The 14,312-nt window shown below is 41.9% G+C and overlaps 1 protein-coding gene across 7 annotated transcripts in view; it reads right to left on the bottom strand.

The window, feature by feature from the left end:
• Nucleotides 1–14,312, bottom strand: part of MSI2 (musashi RNA binding protein 2) — a 538,668-nt gene that overhangs the window by 128,228 nt on the left and 396,128 nt on the right. For all 7 annotated transcript variants that reach the window (XM_075264907.1, XM_075264910.1, XM_075264909.1 and 4 more), the window contains exon 9: nucleotides 426–540. In XM_075264907.1, the coding sequence (XP_075121008.1) occupies nucleotides 426–540 (115 nt within the window). The remainder of the gene's footprint in view (nucleotides 1–425; nucleotides 541–14,312) is intronic.

Here is a 14,312-nt window from a genome sequence, read left to right as displayed (position 1 = left end):
TGCAATACGACATTGACAAAAGCCAGGTGCAATTAGCATTTATAGGCCTTTCAGAGGCTACGAGCTTGCACCTGCTTAAGACCCATGGTCAGTGGTGCAATACAGCAGAGAAGAAAAGACACAACGGAAAGGACACAGGAAGAGATGGCACAATGATACAAAAGTACTACAAGATCTCTCCACAAGACACTGTTATTTTGGGGGAAAAAGTTTCATTTCATCTAGATCGGAGGCCATTTTTTGCATTTAAAATGGAATAATTACCAGGATCTCGTATATCTCTTTGTAAAGTAGCCCCCATGGTAAGAATCAACTTCTGTTGTGACAGAATGCAGAAAATTGGGTCAGATGTACATGTGCAGTCCCTTCAATTCTACAGTAAAACCAAAAAAAAGGAAAGCTATAAATAAACTAGGCGCACTTACCCAGCATTCCCATCCCCAGCATGAATGCATCCATAGTATAGGGGAGACCTCTCGCCCGTCCTCTTGTTCCAGGAGGAAACATAACCTCTTTAGGCTGTGCTTTCTTACATTCAACCTATTGAAAGAAAAGAAAACGCATGATGAGATGTAAATGAATTCCATTCAAATGTCAAGTAACAATGCTGATGGCAAAAATGAAAAAGGACTGTAGTTTTACTTTATTGTGAAATTAAAAATAGATCAAATTTGACAGAAACAAATGTTGGTGGATAAATAAATAATACATTTTGTTTTAAAGGGGTATTCCAGCTATAGATGTGTATGGCATGTCTGTATGATTTTCTCCCAATTTCTGATAGGTAGGGATCCCAGATGTTAGCGTTAGGTTAGTGGCATAACTAGGAAAGAACAGGTCCCATATCAAGCTTTTGACTGGTACAATGCCCCATTTACTGGCCTCCGGCACAATGCAATGTTCCCTTTACTGATCCTTACACGGTACCATTCCCCTTTTATTTTACTGCCTCCTTTATTGGCCTACATACAGTATACTTTCCCTGTTACAGGCTCCCCCTTAGCAAGAGCCACCATTACAGACCCCCACATAGCATAGTGGCCCCCCATTACACACCCCTACACAGCATAGTGGCTCTTGTTACAGAACAACACAAGGCATGGCCCAATACACAACATTGTAGTCCCCCATTACATACCGCCACACAGTATGGTGACCCCTTGTTCACAGAAAGTCACACAGCATAGTGGTCATTTTAACAGTGGGAAATTCATTGTGTTGCTTATACCAGTTTTTTTTGGTGTAAAATAGCCACAAATCAGTGATCTGCAATTGTTTACCACCACTCCCTGTCTATAATAGTCACATGTGGAATTTGTGCAATGGCCTCACCACTTTTCCAAAAGTAGGTGGGCTGCAGACGTCATATCTGTCACATTTATCATCATTTGCCCCACAAAAGTGGTGTAAACAATGGCAAAATCTACACAAGTAAGGAGTTTGCATAGATTCTGCCTAGTTGCAAGGATGCCAGGAGGATGTTCCATCACTCATCATGAATTTAGAGCATCTTCCATTGGCGAAGGGGACCTCCCTCCCCACTGTGCACATATTTGTTTTAATAATGGCACGGTATGGTAGTAGGTATCAGAGTGTTATCTCCAAGTAGTCAAGACAGTGAAGTTCTGCCGAAAAATAGAGAAAAAAAGATCTTTCCATTGTACAAGAAATTTAAATCCCTTGAATTACACTTTCAAATAGCTGTAGCACACTGAGAGCCATTACTTGCCAGACAGTGTTTTTAATCATAGATTTATGTTACACTAGACAATGTGTCATCTCTCACACACCGGACGCACAGTGGGGAACAGAACACAGTGCTGTGTTCTATCAGTCGGGTGTCTAAGAAAGCAATGTGCAAGGAACGGGTTCCAACATTACACTGCTTTCCCCTCCAGCACTGGGCTGTTTAATAGGGGATATCCTTTTTGTACTTGCTATTGTACAGCAGGGACAAAAAAGAAAAAACAATTCATGACACTGCGACAATTTTCTTATCGTAGTTCACCATAATTTAGGTTTAAATGTCACCTTATAACGAGGCAATTACTGACTAGTGATCATTAGCGAGTCATCCTGATTCATAGTGTCTGCTTAAATAATACACCTAGCACAAGTGGAAGCTTCACAGAATAACACCGCTCAAATGAATTCTTTTATCTCTAGGTAGGCAAGGGAATAGATATTGTATTTGTGAATAGGTTGGAATCAGATCAGATTTTACAGTTGGCAAGAATTGTGCAAGCATTAAATAATGTGATGTTAAAAGACTTAAAGAGAAGAAGGGGCAAGTGTAAAGGCATCTCAAGCACCATCGTAAAAAGAGGACATTGTGCTATTGTAATGTCAAGAAACACAAATAGAAAGGCAATCAAATAGCAGAAAGGATTATACTGATCTAACACAGTCTGGCTACTTGGATTTTGACACCATTAATGCTTTTTACATACCTAAAAACGTGAATAAAACCAGTGAAAGTCTGATTATCATCATTGTTATCAAATGATGCTGAGGCAAGTAAATCTTGGAAACAGCAAGCAACTTCAGGGTTCATTATTGAACATGGCAATTTAAGTGAAGACTCATACACATAGACCCCTGTGTTCTCATAATAAGGCCATTGGCGTAAGGCTTATAAGGAGAGATGGGAAGTTATTTAAAAAAAAATGATTAGTTAAAAGTGAGCCAAGTTAATCCATGTGAACCTCACATCCAATATATCAATTATTTTGCCTCTATTCCATCCTGTCTCACTCTGTCATTGGATAAAGGATATGTCACTGTAAACTGTCCAATCACGATTATTGATATGGGGGTGAAGCCTTCCTGGCGAAACGTACATTGGGGTTTTGTCCTGTCCAAGTGGGTTCATGTGAGGTTTTGGTATTGTAATGTTTTTGGACATATTTGGGGATCCTGTATATTCATGCTGTATACTTCTTTTCATGCATCAACTTATAGCATGTTCTTTGTATTCTATTATCCTGTATGTCCTGTATTTATTTGCCTCTTGTTATATCCTTACATTGTCCTCCTGGTGTAATTTTTTTGTGCCATGTCCTGTTGTTATTTATCCCCCATTGTAATTATATTATGTGACTATGTGTTATTTATCTGATAATTATGATTTTTTTTTATTTGTGTGGGCATGAGTTTTTTAAATTTACATTTCTGGCCTGGAGCTGACGTCACACGTCCCTAGAGTCACCGCCCAATCACAAGCCTCAACAAACCCCTTGGGACTACTGTCGTCAGTCACAGAACTGAAAAGGAAGGTGAAGAGAGTGGAAAAACAAGAGGATGCCAAGGAGAGGTGCGTCAATAAGCATCTAAGCGAATGGCTTCTGGGGAGCATACTATAATGGGGGAGCCATTGTAGAGCATTATACTGTGGTGGGGATGACTTTGAGGAGCATATTATATTATGTGTAACATTATATTTTGTGAGATTTTTAAGGAGCTTATTACTCTGTGTGGGGCCACTGTGGAGCGTTATACTGTGTGGGGCTATGGGGAGAATTATTCTCGGGGTCTCTAGGGAGTATATATGCCAGTAGCCATTATTGGATATCAAAATTCCCGATGGCAGGTCTGTGTGCTATGCCTGCATCACAACTCCCTCACTAAAATCATCTGCATGCATGGAGTGCTCCATGGCTGTGTCATTCCCCATACAGTACTGTGCATGCATACTATAGGGGATGACGATGCAGGAAAAATACTCAGCAATACACAGTGCTGGATTCTAGACAGTCAGCACATATGCAAGATTTTAGTGACGGAACCGTGGTGTATGCTATTATCAGGAAGCTGTTGGATGGGTCTCAGAACAAGTTTCCCTGGTGGGCCCTAGGCCCTTCAGTCCGGAATTAGCTAGGTGTTTCAGGTTTCCATAATCATAGAATGCAGCATTTTGTTGAACAATAGAGTTCAACATGCTGCAATATTTAATTTGGCATTTCTTAATGGATTTTACAATGCTGGTTACTAGCAGAGTCCAGTGCAGATGTGGCACAGCCTAATGGGGTTTGCCTAGTTATGACATATTATAAGCTGGAGCTTCTAAATAGGTTCACCAGGAACTGTGTCTAACAGGGCTAGACTAAGCAACAGACACACTTAGGAATACAGTATACCAAGGCCCTCTAGGTCTTGTTGGCTACTGCAATTTAGGTAATCAAGCCAATGGTAGCTCACTGAGATTGCCAACACAGGGCCCTTATATACCTGACACGTATAGCTAATATTAATCTCAGATTTATACACTCAAAAATCCTCACTGAATCATGTCGTGAAATCTAGTCTGCAGCAAGGCATGGGTATGATGGCGAGAGAGGTATATAGACCAAGGCACAGATATTACAAAGTTACAGTATCACTTCAGGTGTGCAGAGAAGTAGCTATACGTAGCAGAGAGTGGCTAAACATGCCGTTTCTTAATTCCCCTATCGGTGACAGTGTATTCATTGTTTTACAGATACCTGCTGCCGGTTACCAAGCAACTACATCAAAAGAAATTTCAGGTTTATACAATTTTCATTTAGGTAGCAGAGGTTAACTCACTGTAATAGGATGATTTAAAACAAACACACCTACTCACTGCTTTCCACTGTTCAGGCATGAAACCCAAAAGCACAATAGAACAGCGAACGCGAGAAACCATTTTACTTTATATTGTGACACATCCTGACGTGTGAAATATTTCCTTCGATACATTTCTCAAAACACCTCCATATTTCACAATCTTTGTCCTGTCGTTAGTGTCTGCTAGACATCCTTTGACAGGAAAGTGGAAAGAAAATAAAGCCTCTAATCCCCCTCCTTCCAAGTAAGAGACATAACATGAAAGGAGGACTGGAGTAGTCTGTTCAGCCTAAACCATACAAGAGAAGCAGAGGGAGCGGGAAAGTGTATGAACAGAGTACGGAGATAATACACTTCACCGGGGGGATCCTGTGGGGCGTTCACTTTAATGTAGATACTCTTAAATGTCTATCGGAATATTCCAGCCAGTACAAAAGCCACTCACAACACCTCTGTAGATATATCAGGCTGGAGTACTATTCCTAGAAGTAGATAAAAATTGCCACTGTAGTCAGAAGCTCAATAGACTCAAACCCCAAAAAAGCTTATTTACTAGACATACATCATAAGATTAGTTTACTCAATGATCTGATACACCGCCCCTACAAAAACAACTGGACTTCAAGGAGTTCAACCAAACAAGCTGGGGATCTCAAAAACCGCATATGTGATGCCCAGATGGTAATCTCCAAGGGGTAAGATTACAGGTCCAGGCAGCAAAGAAATCATAGAAAATTGAACTATTGTGTAAAGGTTATAGATGTGGCTCAAAATACTTCAAAACAGATAAATCCAAAGCAAAATACGTTTTTTGTATAACAAAAAAATGCTAGTGATTTCTCGAGAAGCCATTTCAAAGAACAATCAGTACAATCGGAAAAAAGGCCAATGTAAAGAGAAGATTGTGACAACATAGCTGATTCTCTTGTACACGATGAAGATGGAACTATCAAAACAATCATAGCATCAAAGAAAGCAAGGAAACAGATAGTTCTGCAAAGTTCTGACAACTCATTTCCTAAAACACGAGAAGCCAATATTTTGGAAATGTTAGCTGTCTAGATTTGCTGCTTTAGTCCAGAAGGCGGTCACTGCATCATAAATAGTGTTACAGGTTTTAAAAGGAAATCAAGTGATAAAAAGTTGGATTGGTTTACTGAAGATTGTCCTGGTTTATTCTATAAATTTATGTAGCCCTATAAAAAGGGGTTTGTTCATGCATTTTAGGCAGGAATTTAACTAAATGTTAGGGGGCATTCATACTACCGTCTGTGTCTGACAGGTAGTGTCCGCTCCTAGTGTCCGCTCCTAGTGTCCGCTCAAAATCTGGCACGGACATTAGGAGCAGACACTAGCTGTGTCCGTGACACCTGTCATTTATTTAAATGGCGATCGGGTGCGTTCTTTTGCACTCCGTGCCCTTCCTTCACTGTCCGCAAGTAAAGATGTCCGACTTTTCAAGCGGACAGAAAAACCCGACATGCAGGGTTCTTCTGTCCGCTTGAGAAGTCAGACATCTTTACTTGAGGACAGTGAAGGAAGGGCACGGAGTGCAAATGAACACACCCGATCGCCATTTAAATGGCCAGCAAAGTATAAAAAAAATAAAAAGAATCCTAGCCTGTCAGGCAGTTACTAACATGTATCATTAGCTAGCAGCTGGAGAGCTTCTTCCTGACTGCTTCACCAAACAAAACAATGTCCAGCAACCTCTTGGTCACACATGCCTCTCACATGTACTAGCTTCCTCTTTCCCCTCGCGCAGAGAGAGAGGGTTCCCCACCTATCCTCTCTTAAATACCTGCCCTCTCTGAACTAATGAATGAATTAATTAACTAGCAGGGGAGGGTCTCTGCCTCTTTCTTCACATAGGAGAGGAATGTGAGAGAAATATAACTCCCCTCCACAACAAGTCCCGCACAAGTGTCAAAGTATGTACATTTACACTACCACAAAAAGCTAACGTAGAGGCCAAGTAACAAGGGATATAATGTGTTGTTGAAACGTATAGCCTAAAGGAACAATCGCCTACCGCTCCAACACAATTAAGATACTTGACCAGATAGCAATAGTTTCTTTGTCTCAAAGAATTTGGCTTATACTACATGTCCAATCTGTAAAATATTTGGGAAGTCCATTGATTTAACAATACATGCATAAATTAAAGTATATATACCATAAGCACGGGCAGGCTCGTACAGCTACTTAGGTGAATAATACAAACATGTCGACAGAAGGAAACCTGTATATACATCTGCATTTTCAAAGCCTGTCCCCATCATCATTCTAAATATCACAGTCATTTGTCCCACTTCTCCCATCCTTTCATTACGAACGCTCAGGATAATAATACAATCTCTTCTGGCTGGATCAACAATTAACAAGAAAATGCAGTTTGGATTAGCGCTGTCAGAAACAGTCACCCGGTAATTAGCTTCTGCAACCACATAACAGGCGACTGCTGATATCAGAAAGACAAGCGACGTTTAGGATTTTCGCAGCATACGAGACCAGACACAAAACATTTATAAACAGACGACACATGTCAACGTAGAAAAGAAACTTCGAATCTGAAGCAGAATGCAAACTAATTGTAAGGCATACAGGGATTCAACCGCAATCACCAGTGATAGGAGGGAGACAGGGCAGAAATGAAGGATGGACTGAGGAGGAGGAGGAGGTGCTGCTTAAACAATGATGTTCCGGGAGAAAATCTAACAAAGAATAACAAATAGGAACAGCAATTTATGTAGCATGCTCTGAAGATTACAATTAGAATTGTCCCATCTACTTTGCCTACTAGCAAAAGATTTAATACCACAGGCCAAAGCCAGGCTGCTTCAAATACGGTATTTTAGTGTCTAAACCTCAAACAATTTTGTTTTTTATTCTTTATTTTGAGCTTTACTTAATTCAGTGACTTACTATACTGTACAATTACTATTATTCAGGGCTTAAAGTTCACCTTTAGATAAGTGGCGATCAATAGCCATAAAAATATATATATTTTATTCAAAAATCATAGCTCACTATTTTGTCTTTTTTTTCTGTTTCACTCTTTACGTATGTGCTACCAGTACACAGAAATCTGATATGACTGGCAATGTAAATGCCACTGACTAACCACTGGCAGAGTTTAGTTTGCCACGATAAAGATTGGCCGTGCTAGATAGGTTTAACTAGAAATAGCAATGTTTGGCATAACTGGTCCCTTCTGGCCGATCATCAGCCAACTTGTGCCTACTTACTAAACTGTTCTCCTGATGAAGTTTAGTAGATAACGTTTTATGGGCTGATCAATCATACAAATGATCCCATCACTGACTGAGCAACTGTTTATAATCTAATGTGTATGGTCAGCTTTTTGCTCCATTGTACAGACTCTCCTGAATAGTTGCATCCAAAGTCTTAGAATGCAATGGATCCCAATTATAGTACACGGTTTTACCACTCAGACTACAAGGGGGTTATTTTCCCTTTTTATGTCCTTTCCAATACTCATTATTTGAAAAAAAAGTGATTTCTCTATAGTGACAGTCCTGTATTATAGAGAGATATTTAGTAGCAAGAGAGATGTGATAACCAGAACTGGTCTCCACCAGTCCAAGGTCCCCATAACAACTACTCTGTCTCTATGGTATATATACACTTGAGAAGTCATTATTTGCAGGATTTTAACTATTAACAAATCTGGTCCATTTGACCATAGGTAAGGTAGCAGTTTTCATGTTCACTTAGCATGGCTTTCCAATAACCAACAATACCGGTAGATGTTTTAAAGTGGAAGCGGGGTCAGTATTGACCATAATTAGAGATGAGCGAACACTAAAATGTTCGAGGTTCGAAATTCGATTCGAACAGCCGCTCACTGTTCGAGTGTTCGAATGGGTTTCGAACCCCATTATAGTCTATGGGGAACATAAACTCGTTAAGGGGGAAACCCAAATTCGTGTCTGGAGGGTCACCAAGTCCACTATGACACCCCAGGAAATGATACCAACACCCTGGAATGACACTGGGACAGCAGGGGAAGCATGTCTGGGGGCATAAAAGTCACTTTATTTCATGGAAATCCCTGTCAGTTTGCGATTTTCGCAAGCTAACTTTTCCCCATAGAAATGCATTGGCCAGTGCTGATTGGCCAGAGTACGGAACTCGACCAATCAGCGCTGGCTCTGCTGGAGGAGGCGGAGTCTAAGATCGCTCCACACCAGTCTCCATTCAGGTCCGACCTTAGACTCCGCCTCCTCCAGCAGAGCCAGCGCTGATTGGCCGAATTCCGTACTCTGGCCAATCAGCGCTGGCCAATGCATTCTATTAGCCCGATGAAGTAGAGCTGAATGTGTGTGCTAAGCACACACATTCAGCACTGCTTCATCACGCCAATACAATGCATTAGCCAGTGCTGATTGGCCAGAGTACGGAATTCGGCCAATCAGCGCTGGCTCTGCTGGAGGAGGCGGAGTCTAAGATCGCTCCACACCAGTCTCCATTCAGGTCCGACCTTAGACTCCGCCTCCTCCGGCAGAGCCAGTGCTGATTGGCCGAAGGCTGGCCAATGCATTCCTATGCGAATGCAGAGACTTAGTAGTGCTGAGTCAGTTTTGCTCAACTACACATCTGATGCACACTCGGCACTGCTACATCAGATGTAGCAATCTGATGTAGCAGAGCCGAGGGTGCACTAGAACCCCTGTGCAAACTCAGTTCACGCTAATAGAATGCATTGGCCAGCGCTGATTGGCCAATGCATTCTATTAGCCCGATGAAGTAGAGCTGAATGTGTGTGCTAAGCACACTCATTCAGCACTGCTTCATCACGCCAATACAATGCATTAGCCAGTGCTGATTGGCCAGAGTACGGAATTCGGCCAATCAGCGCTGGCCAATGCATTCTATTAGCCCGATGAAGTAGAGCTGAATGTGTGTGCTAAGCACACACATTCAGCACTGCTTCATCACGCCAATACAATGCATTAGCCAGTGCTGATTGGCCAGAGTACGGAATTCGGCCAATCAGCGCTGGCTCTGCTGGAGGAGGCGGAGTCTAAGATCGCTCCACACCAGTCTCCATTCAGGTCCGACCTTAGACTCCGCCTCCTCCAGCAGAGCCAGCGCTGATTGGCCGAATTCCGTACTCTGGCCAATCAGCACTGGCTAATGCATTGTATTGGCGTGATGAAGCAGTGCTGAATGTGTGTGCTTAGCACACACATTCAGCTCTACTTCATCGGGCTAATAGAATGCATTGGCCAGCGCTGATTGGCCGAATTCCGTACTCTGGCCAATCAGCACTGGCTAATGCATTGTATTGGCGTGATGAAGCAGTGCTGAATGTGTGTGCTTAGCACACACATTCAGCTCTACTTCATCGGGCTAATAGAATGCATTGGCCAATCAGCGCTGGCCAATGCATTCTATTAGCGTGAACTGAGTTTGCACAGGGGTTCTAGTGCACCCTCGGCTCTGCTACATCAGATTGCTACATCTGATGTAGCAGTGCCGAGTGTGCATCAGATGTGTAGTTGAGCAAAACTGACTCAGCACTGCTAAGTCTCTGCATTCGCATAGGAATGCATTGGCCAGCCTTCGGCCAATCAGCGCTGGCTCTGCCGGAGGAGGCGGAGTCTAAGGTCGGACCTGAATGGAGACTGGTGTGGAGCGATCTTAGACTCCGCCTCCTCCAGCAGAGCCAGCGCTGATTGGTCGAGTTCCGTACTCTGGCCAATCAGCACTGGCTAATGCATTGTATTGGCGTGATGAAGCAGTGCTGAATGTGTGTGCTTAGCACACACATTCAGCTCTACTTCATCGGGCTAATAGAATGCATTGGCCAGCGCTGATTGGCCGAATTCCGTACTCTGGCCAATCAGCACTGGCTAATGCATTGTATTGGCGTGATGAAGCAGTGCTGAATGAGTGTGCTTAGCACACACATTCAGCTCTACTTCATCAGGCTAATAGAATACATTGGCCAATCAGCGCTGGCCAATGCATTCTATTAGCTTGATGAAGCAGAGTGTGCACAAGGGTTCAAGCGCACCCTCGGCTCTGATGTAGCAGAGCTGAGGGTGCACAAGGGTTCAAGTGCACCCTCGGCTCTCCTACATCAGAGCCGAGGGTGCGCTTGAACCCTTGTGCAGCCTCGGCTCTGCTACATCAGAGCCGAGGGTGCGCTTGAACCCTTGTGCACACTCTGCTTCATCAAGCTAATAGAATGCATTGGCCAGCGCTGATTGGCCAGAGTACGGAATTCGGCCAATCAGCGCTGGCCAATGCATCCCTATGAGAAAAAGTTTATCTCACAAAAATCACAATTACACACCCGATAGAGCCCCAAAAAGTTATTTTTAATAACATTCCCCCCTAAATAAAGGTTATCCCTAGCTATCCCTGCCTGTACAGCTATCCCTGTCTCTTAGTCACAAAGTTCACATTCTCATATGACCCGGATTTGAAATCCACTATTCGTCTAAAATGGAGGTCACCTGATTTCGGCAGCCAATGACTTTTTCCAATTTTTTTCAATGCCCCCGGTGTCGTAGTTCCTGTCCCACCTCCCCTGCGCTGTTATTGGTGCAAAAAAGGCGCCAGGGAAGGTGGGAGGGGAATCGAATTTTGGCGCACTTTACCACGCGGTGTTCGATTCGATTCGAACATGGCGAACACCCTGATATCCGATCGAACATGTGTTCGATAGAACACTGTTCGCTCATCTCTAACCATAATCCATTAACAAACAATGGAACAATATTGCATCTTTACATTACATCTGTTTACATAATAGCTTGTCTGCTTTAACATTGCACTAGAATTGCAAAACCCAGATGAACAGCTTCAGAGTCTGAATTCCTATCATATCTTACACAATAACAAGAAACAAAAAGTTGTATTAGTTCACATTGCGCCTTTGTTCTTAATGTATTAGTAATGGGACCACAGGATCGTAAAACAATGACAAGAGTTAATGCCTCAAAAAGGGAAATGAAAAAAAAACTACAACTGAAAACTTAAGATGTCAACCAAAACTCTTAAGACAAAGCCAGCTTGCTGCACTAGTTAACAAGACAGCCCAGTGAACCTCAAGATCTATTTCTTCTGAGATACCATGTCAGTTACACTACAGTAAGTCTCAACCACAGCTTTATCAGACAAAAAATGCTGCAAATATTAACATTTACAACACATTAAACAGATACAGTACTTCAATGCCTTATCCAGGAACGGTGCCATGAGCTAAATCACAGGTAACAGGCTATATGGATAGAAATAAATAGATTTTGGCGCTGCAGCAGAGATGTATCCAGTTACCAATTGATCACTTAGGCCAGTAATTGGCTGCAATGGCCACACTGGGCCCAACAGAACCAGAGACCAATGAAGACAATTGAGGCCCCACTGCTAGGGCTGCACAGTGATGATGTAACAATAATTTGTTAATTTTAAAACCTTCCTGGTTCACACTAGCATTTGGGTCTCTTTAATTCAGATCCGTATGGGAACCCAAAAGATGGAGACACTGTCTGCTTAAAAAGCGATTACCTGCGGAAACTTGCTGACCCCCCAGACTATTCTTGCAAGACTTTTCTCTACGGCTATTTTAGACTGAATCACTTACAGACACTACAACGCAGATGTGAATCCAGCCTTAGCAGAAATTTTGTTAACACTCTTGAAAATGTAGAGAAGTCAGTTAAGGCTACGTTCTGTTGCATTTTTTCTGCAGCGGTATTCATTGAGCTTTGCTGCAGTTTTCCTTCCACTACGGTATTAATTATATAGGGAAAACGCTCATATTTCCGGATCTATAAATAACATAATGTGTGCACTGTTTTTGAGATTAACCAAAACGTTATTTACTATGCTGGCATTGTGAAACGCATAGTATATTCTCTGACAAAAATGCTGCATTTCTGCCTTAGCATTTGTTTTTTGTAGCAGTTAAGAGTGGCTACAAAAGGAATGGGAAATATACAGTACTAGCTGTTACCCGCGACTTCGTCTGCGGTGATTGTAGAAGCGGGTATATACAGGCGCGGGTAAGGCTTTCGTACTGTGTATAAGGGATGGGATATGAAATGTAACTTTGTATCTTGTTGTTGCTATAATTCAAAGAATACATGAGACTTTTGTGTTGAATGTAATTTGTATTTGAGCTGCTATACGGTGTTGTGAGAAACTTTACATAGTGTCTTTGGGACAGAAGTATTTGAAGTTAACCCTTTCCCGCCGATGGCATTTTTGGATTTTCGTTTTTTGTTTTTGACTCCCCTCCTTCTAAACCCCATAACTTTTTTATTTCTCCGCTCCCATAGCCATATGATGTCTTAGTTATTGCTGGACAAATTTTTCTTCATGATGCCACCATTATTTATTCTATATATTGTACTGGGAAGCAAGGAAAAAATTCAGAATGGGGTGGATTTGAAGAAAAAATGCATTTCTGCGACTTTCTTACGGGCTTTGGTTTTACGGCGTTCACTGTGCAACCAAAATGACATGTCCCCTGTATTCTGTGTTTCGTTATGATGCCGGGGATACCAAATTTATATGGTTTTAGTTACATTTTAACCCCTTAAAAAAAAACTGTGTTCAAAGTTTTTTTTTGAAAAGTCGCCATATTCCGACAGCCGTAACTTTTTTATACGTGCGTGTACGGGGATGTATAGGGCGTCTTTTTTTGAGGGACTGGGTGTACTTTGTAGTTCTACCATTTTCGGGAAATGTTATTGCTTTGATCACTTTTTATTCAAATTTTTATCAGAATCAAAACAGTGAAAAAACGGCGGTTTGGCACTTTTGACCATTTTTCCCGCTACGGCGTTTACCGAACAGGAAAAATATTTGTATAGCTTTGTAGAGCGGGCGATTTCGGACACAGGGATACCTAACATGTATGTGTTTCATAGTTTTTAACTATTTTTATATGTGTTCTAGGGAAAGGGAGGTGATTTGAATTTTTATTTGTTTTTGTTTTTTTTAACTTTTTTTAAACTTTTTTTTTTGCATTTATTAGACCGCCTAGGGGTATTGACATGGGTGGGTGGTGTCGCGGATTGTCAGAGCGGTGGGGGTCGGCAAATATGGCTGCTCCGGGGCGTTAAAGAGAGCCTCCTGGAGTATCGTTAAGGTGAGGGGCAAAGTGGTAAAGTATATGTATATGAGATTGTGTGGGGTTAGGGGCGAGGCTGTAGAGGGCAATATGAATTTTGTGGCTTGCTATGGTCCAAAGTGTGTGAGATTGCAGAGATGGTGGTGTGAGTTTGGGTTTTGTGGGGGTCCTGGCACAAACGTATGTGCGGTATTGTGACGAAAAGTAGCCTATTGCGCAATCGGGTGTATTAACTATGTTTGTGGAAAATTTCAGCCAAATCGGTCGAGCGGGTTTTGCGTGATTGAGGAACAAACATCCGAACATCCAAACTCACAAACCCACAAACTTTCACATTTATAATATTAATAGGATATAAAGTTCTTATACTTCTACCTTCTGCTCAATCCACTCCTAGGTTTTGCTCAAAAAACTGCAACAAAATCTGCAACAAATCTATAGCCTAAGTGTAGACCATAAGCCTTATAATGTATAGTGTTTTATTTTGAAGTTTTTCTCTGCAAGCTTTTTGCCCATATTATACCCCTAGGAAAAATGCCAACATTTCCGTAGGTATAATTGACATGCTGGGGTCTTCAAAACCATGGGCATTTTTGGAAATGTATCTTTTCTGCTG

Source organism: Leptodactylus fuscus, chromosome 2 (genome assembly GCF_031893055.1).
Source record: "Leptodactylus fuscus isolate aLepFus1 chromosome 2, aLepFus1.hap2, whole genome shotgun sequence".
Lineage (NCBI taxonomy): Eukaryota > Metazoa > Chordata > Amphibia > Anura > Leptodactylidae > Leptodactylus > Leptodactylus fuscus.
This window is presented reverse-complemented; position numbering and strand designations above follow the sequence as displayed.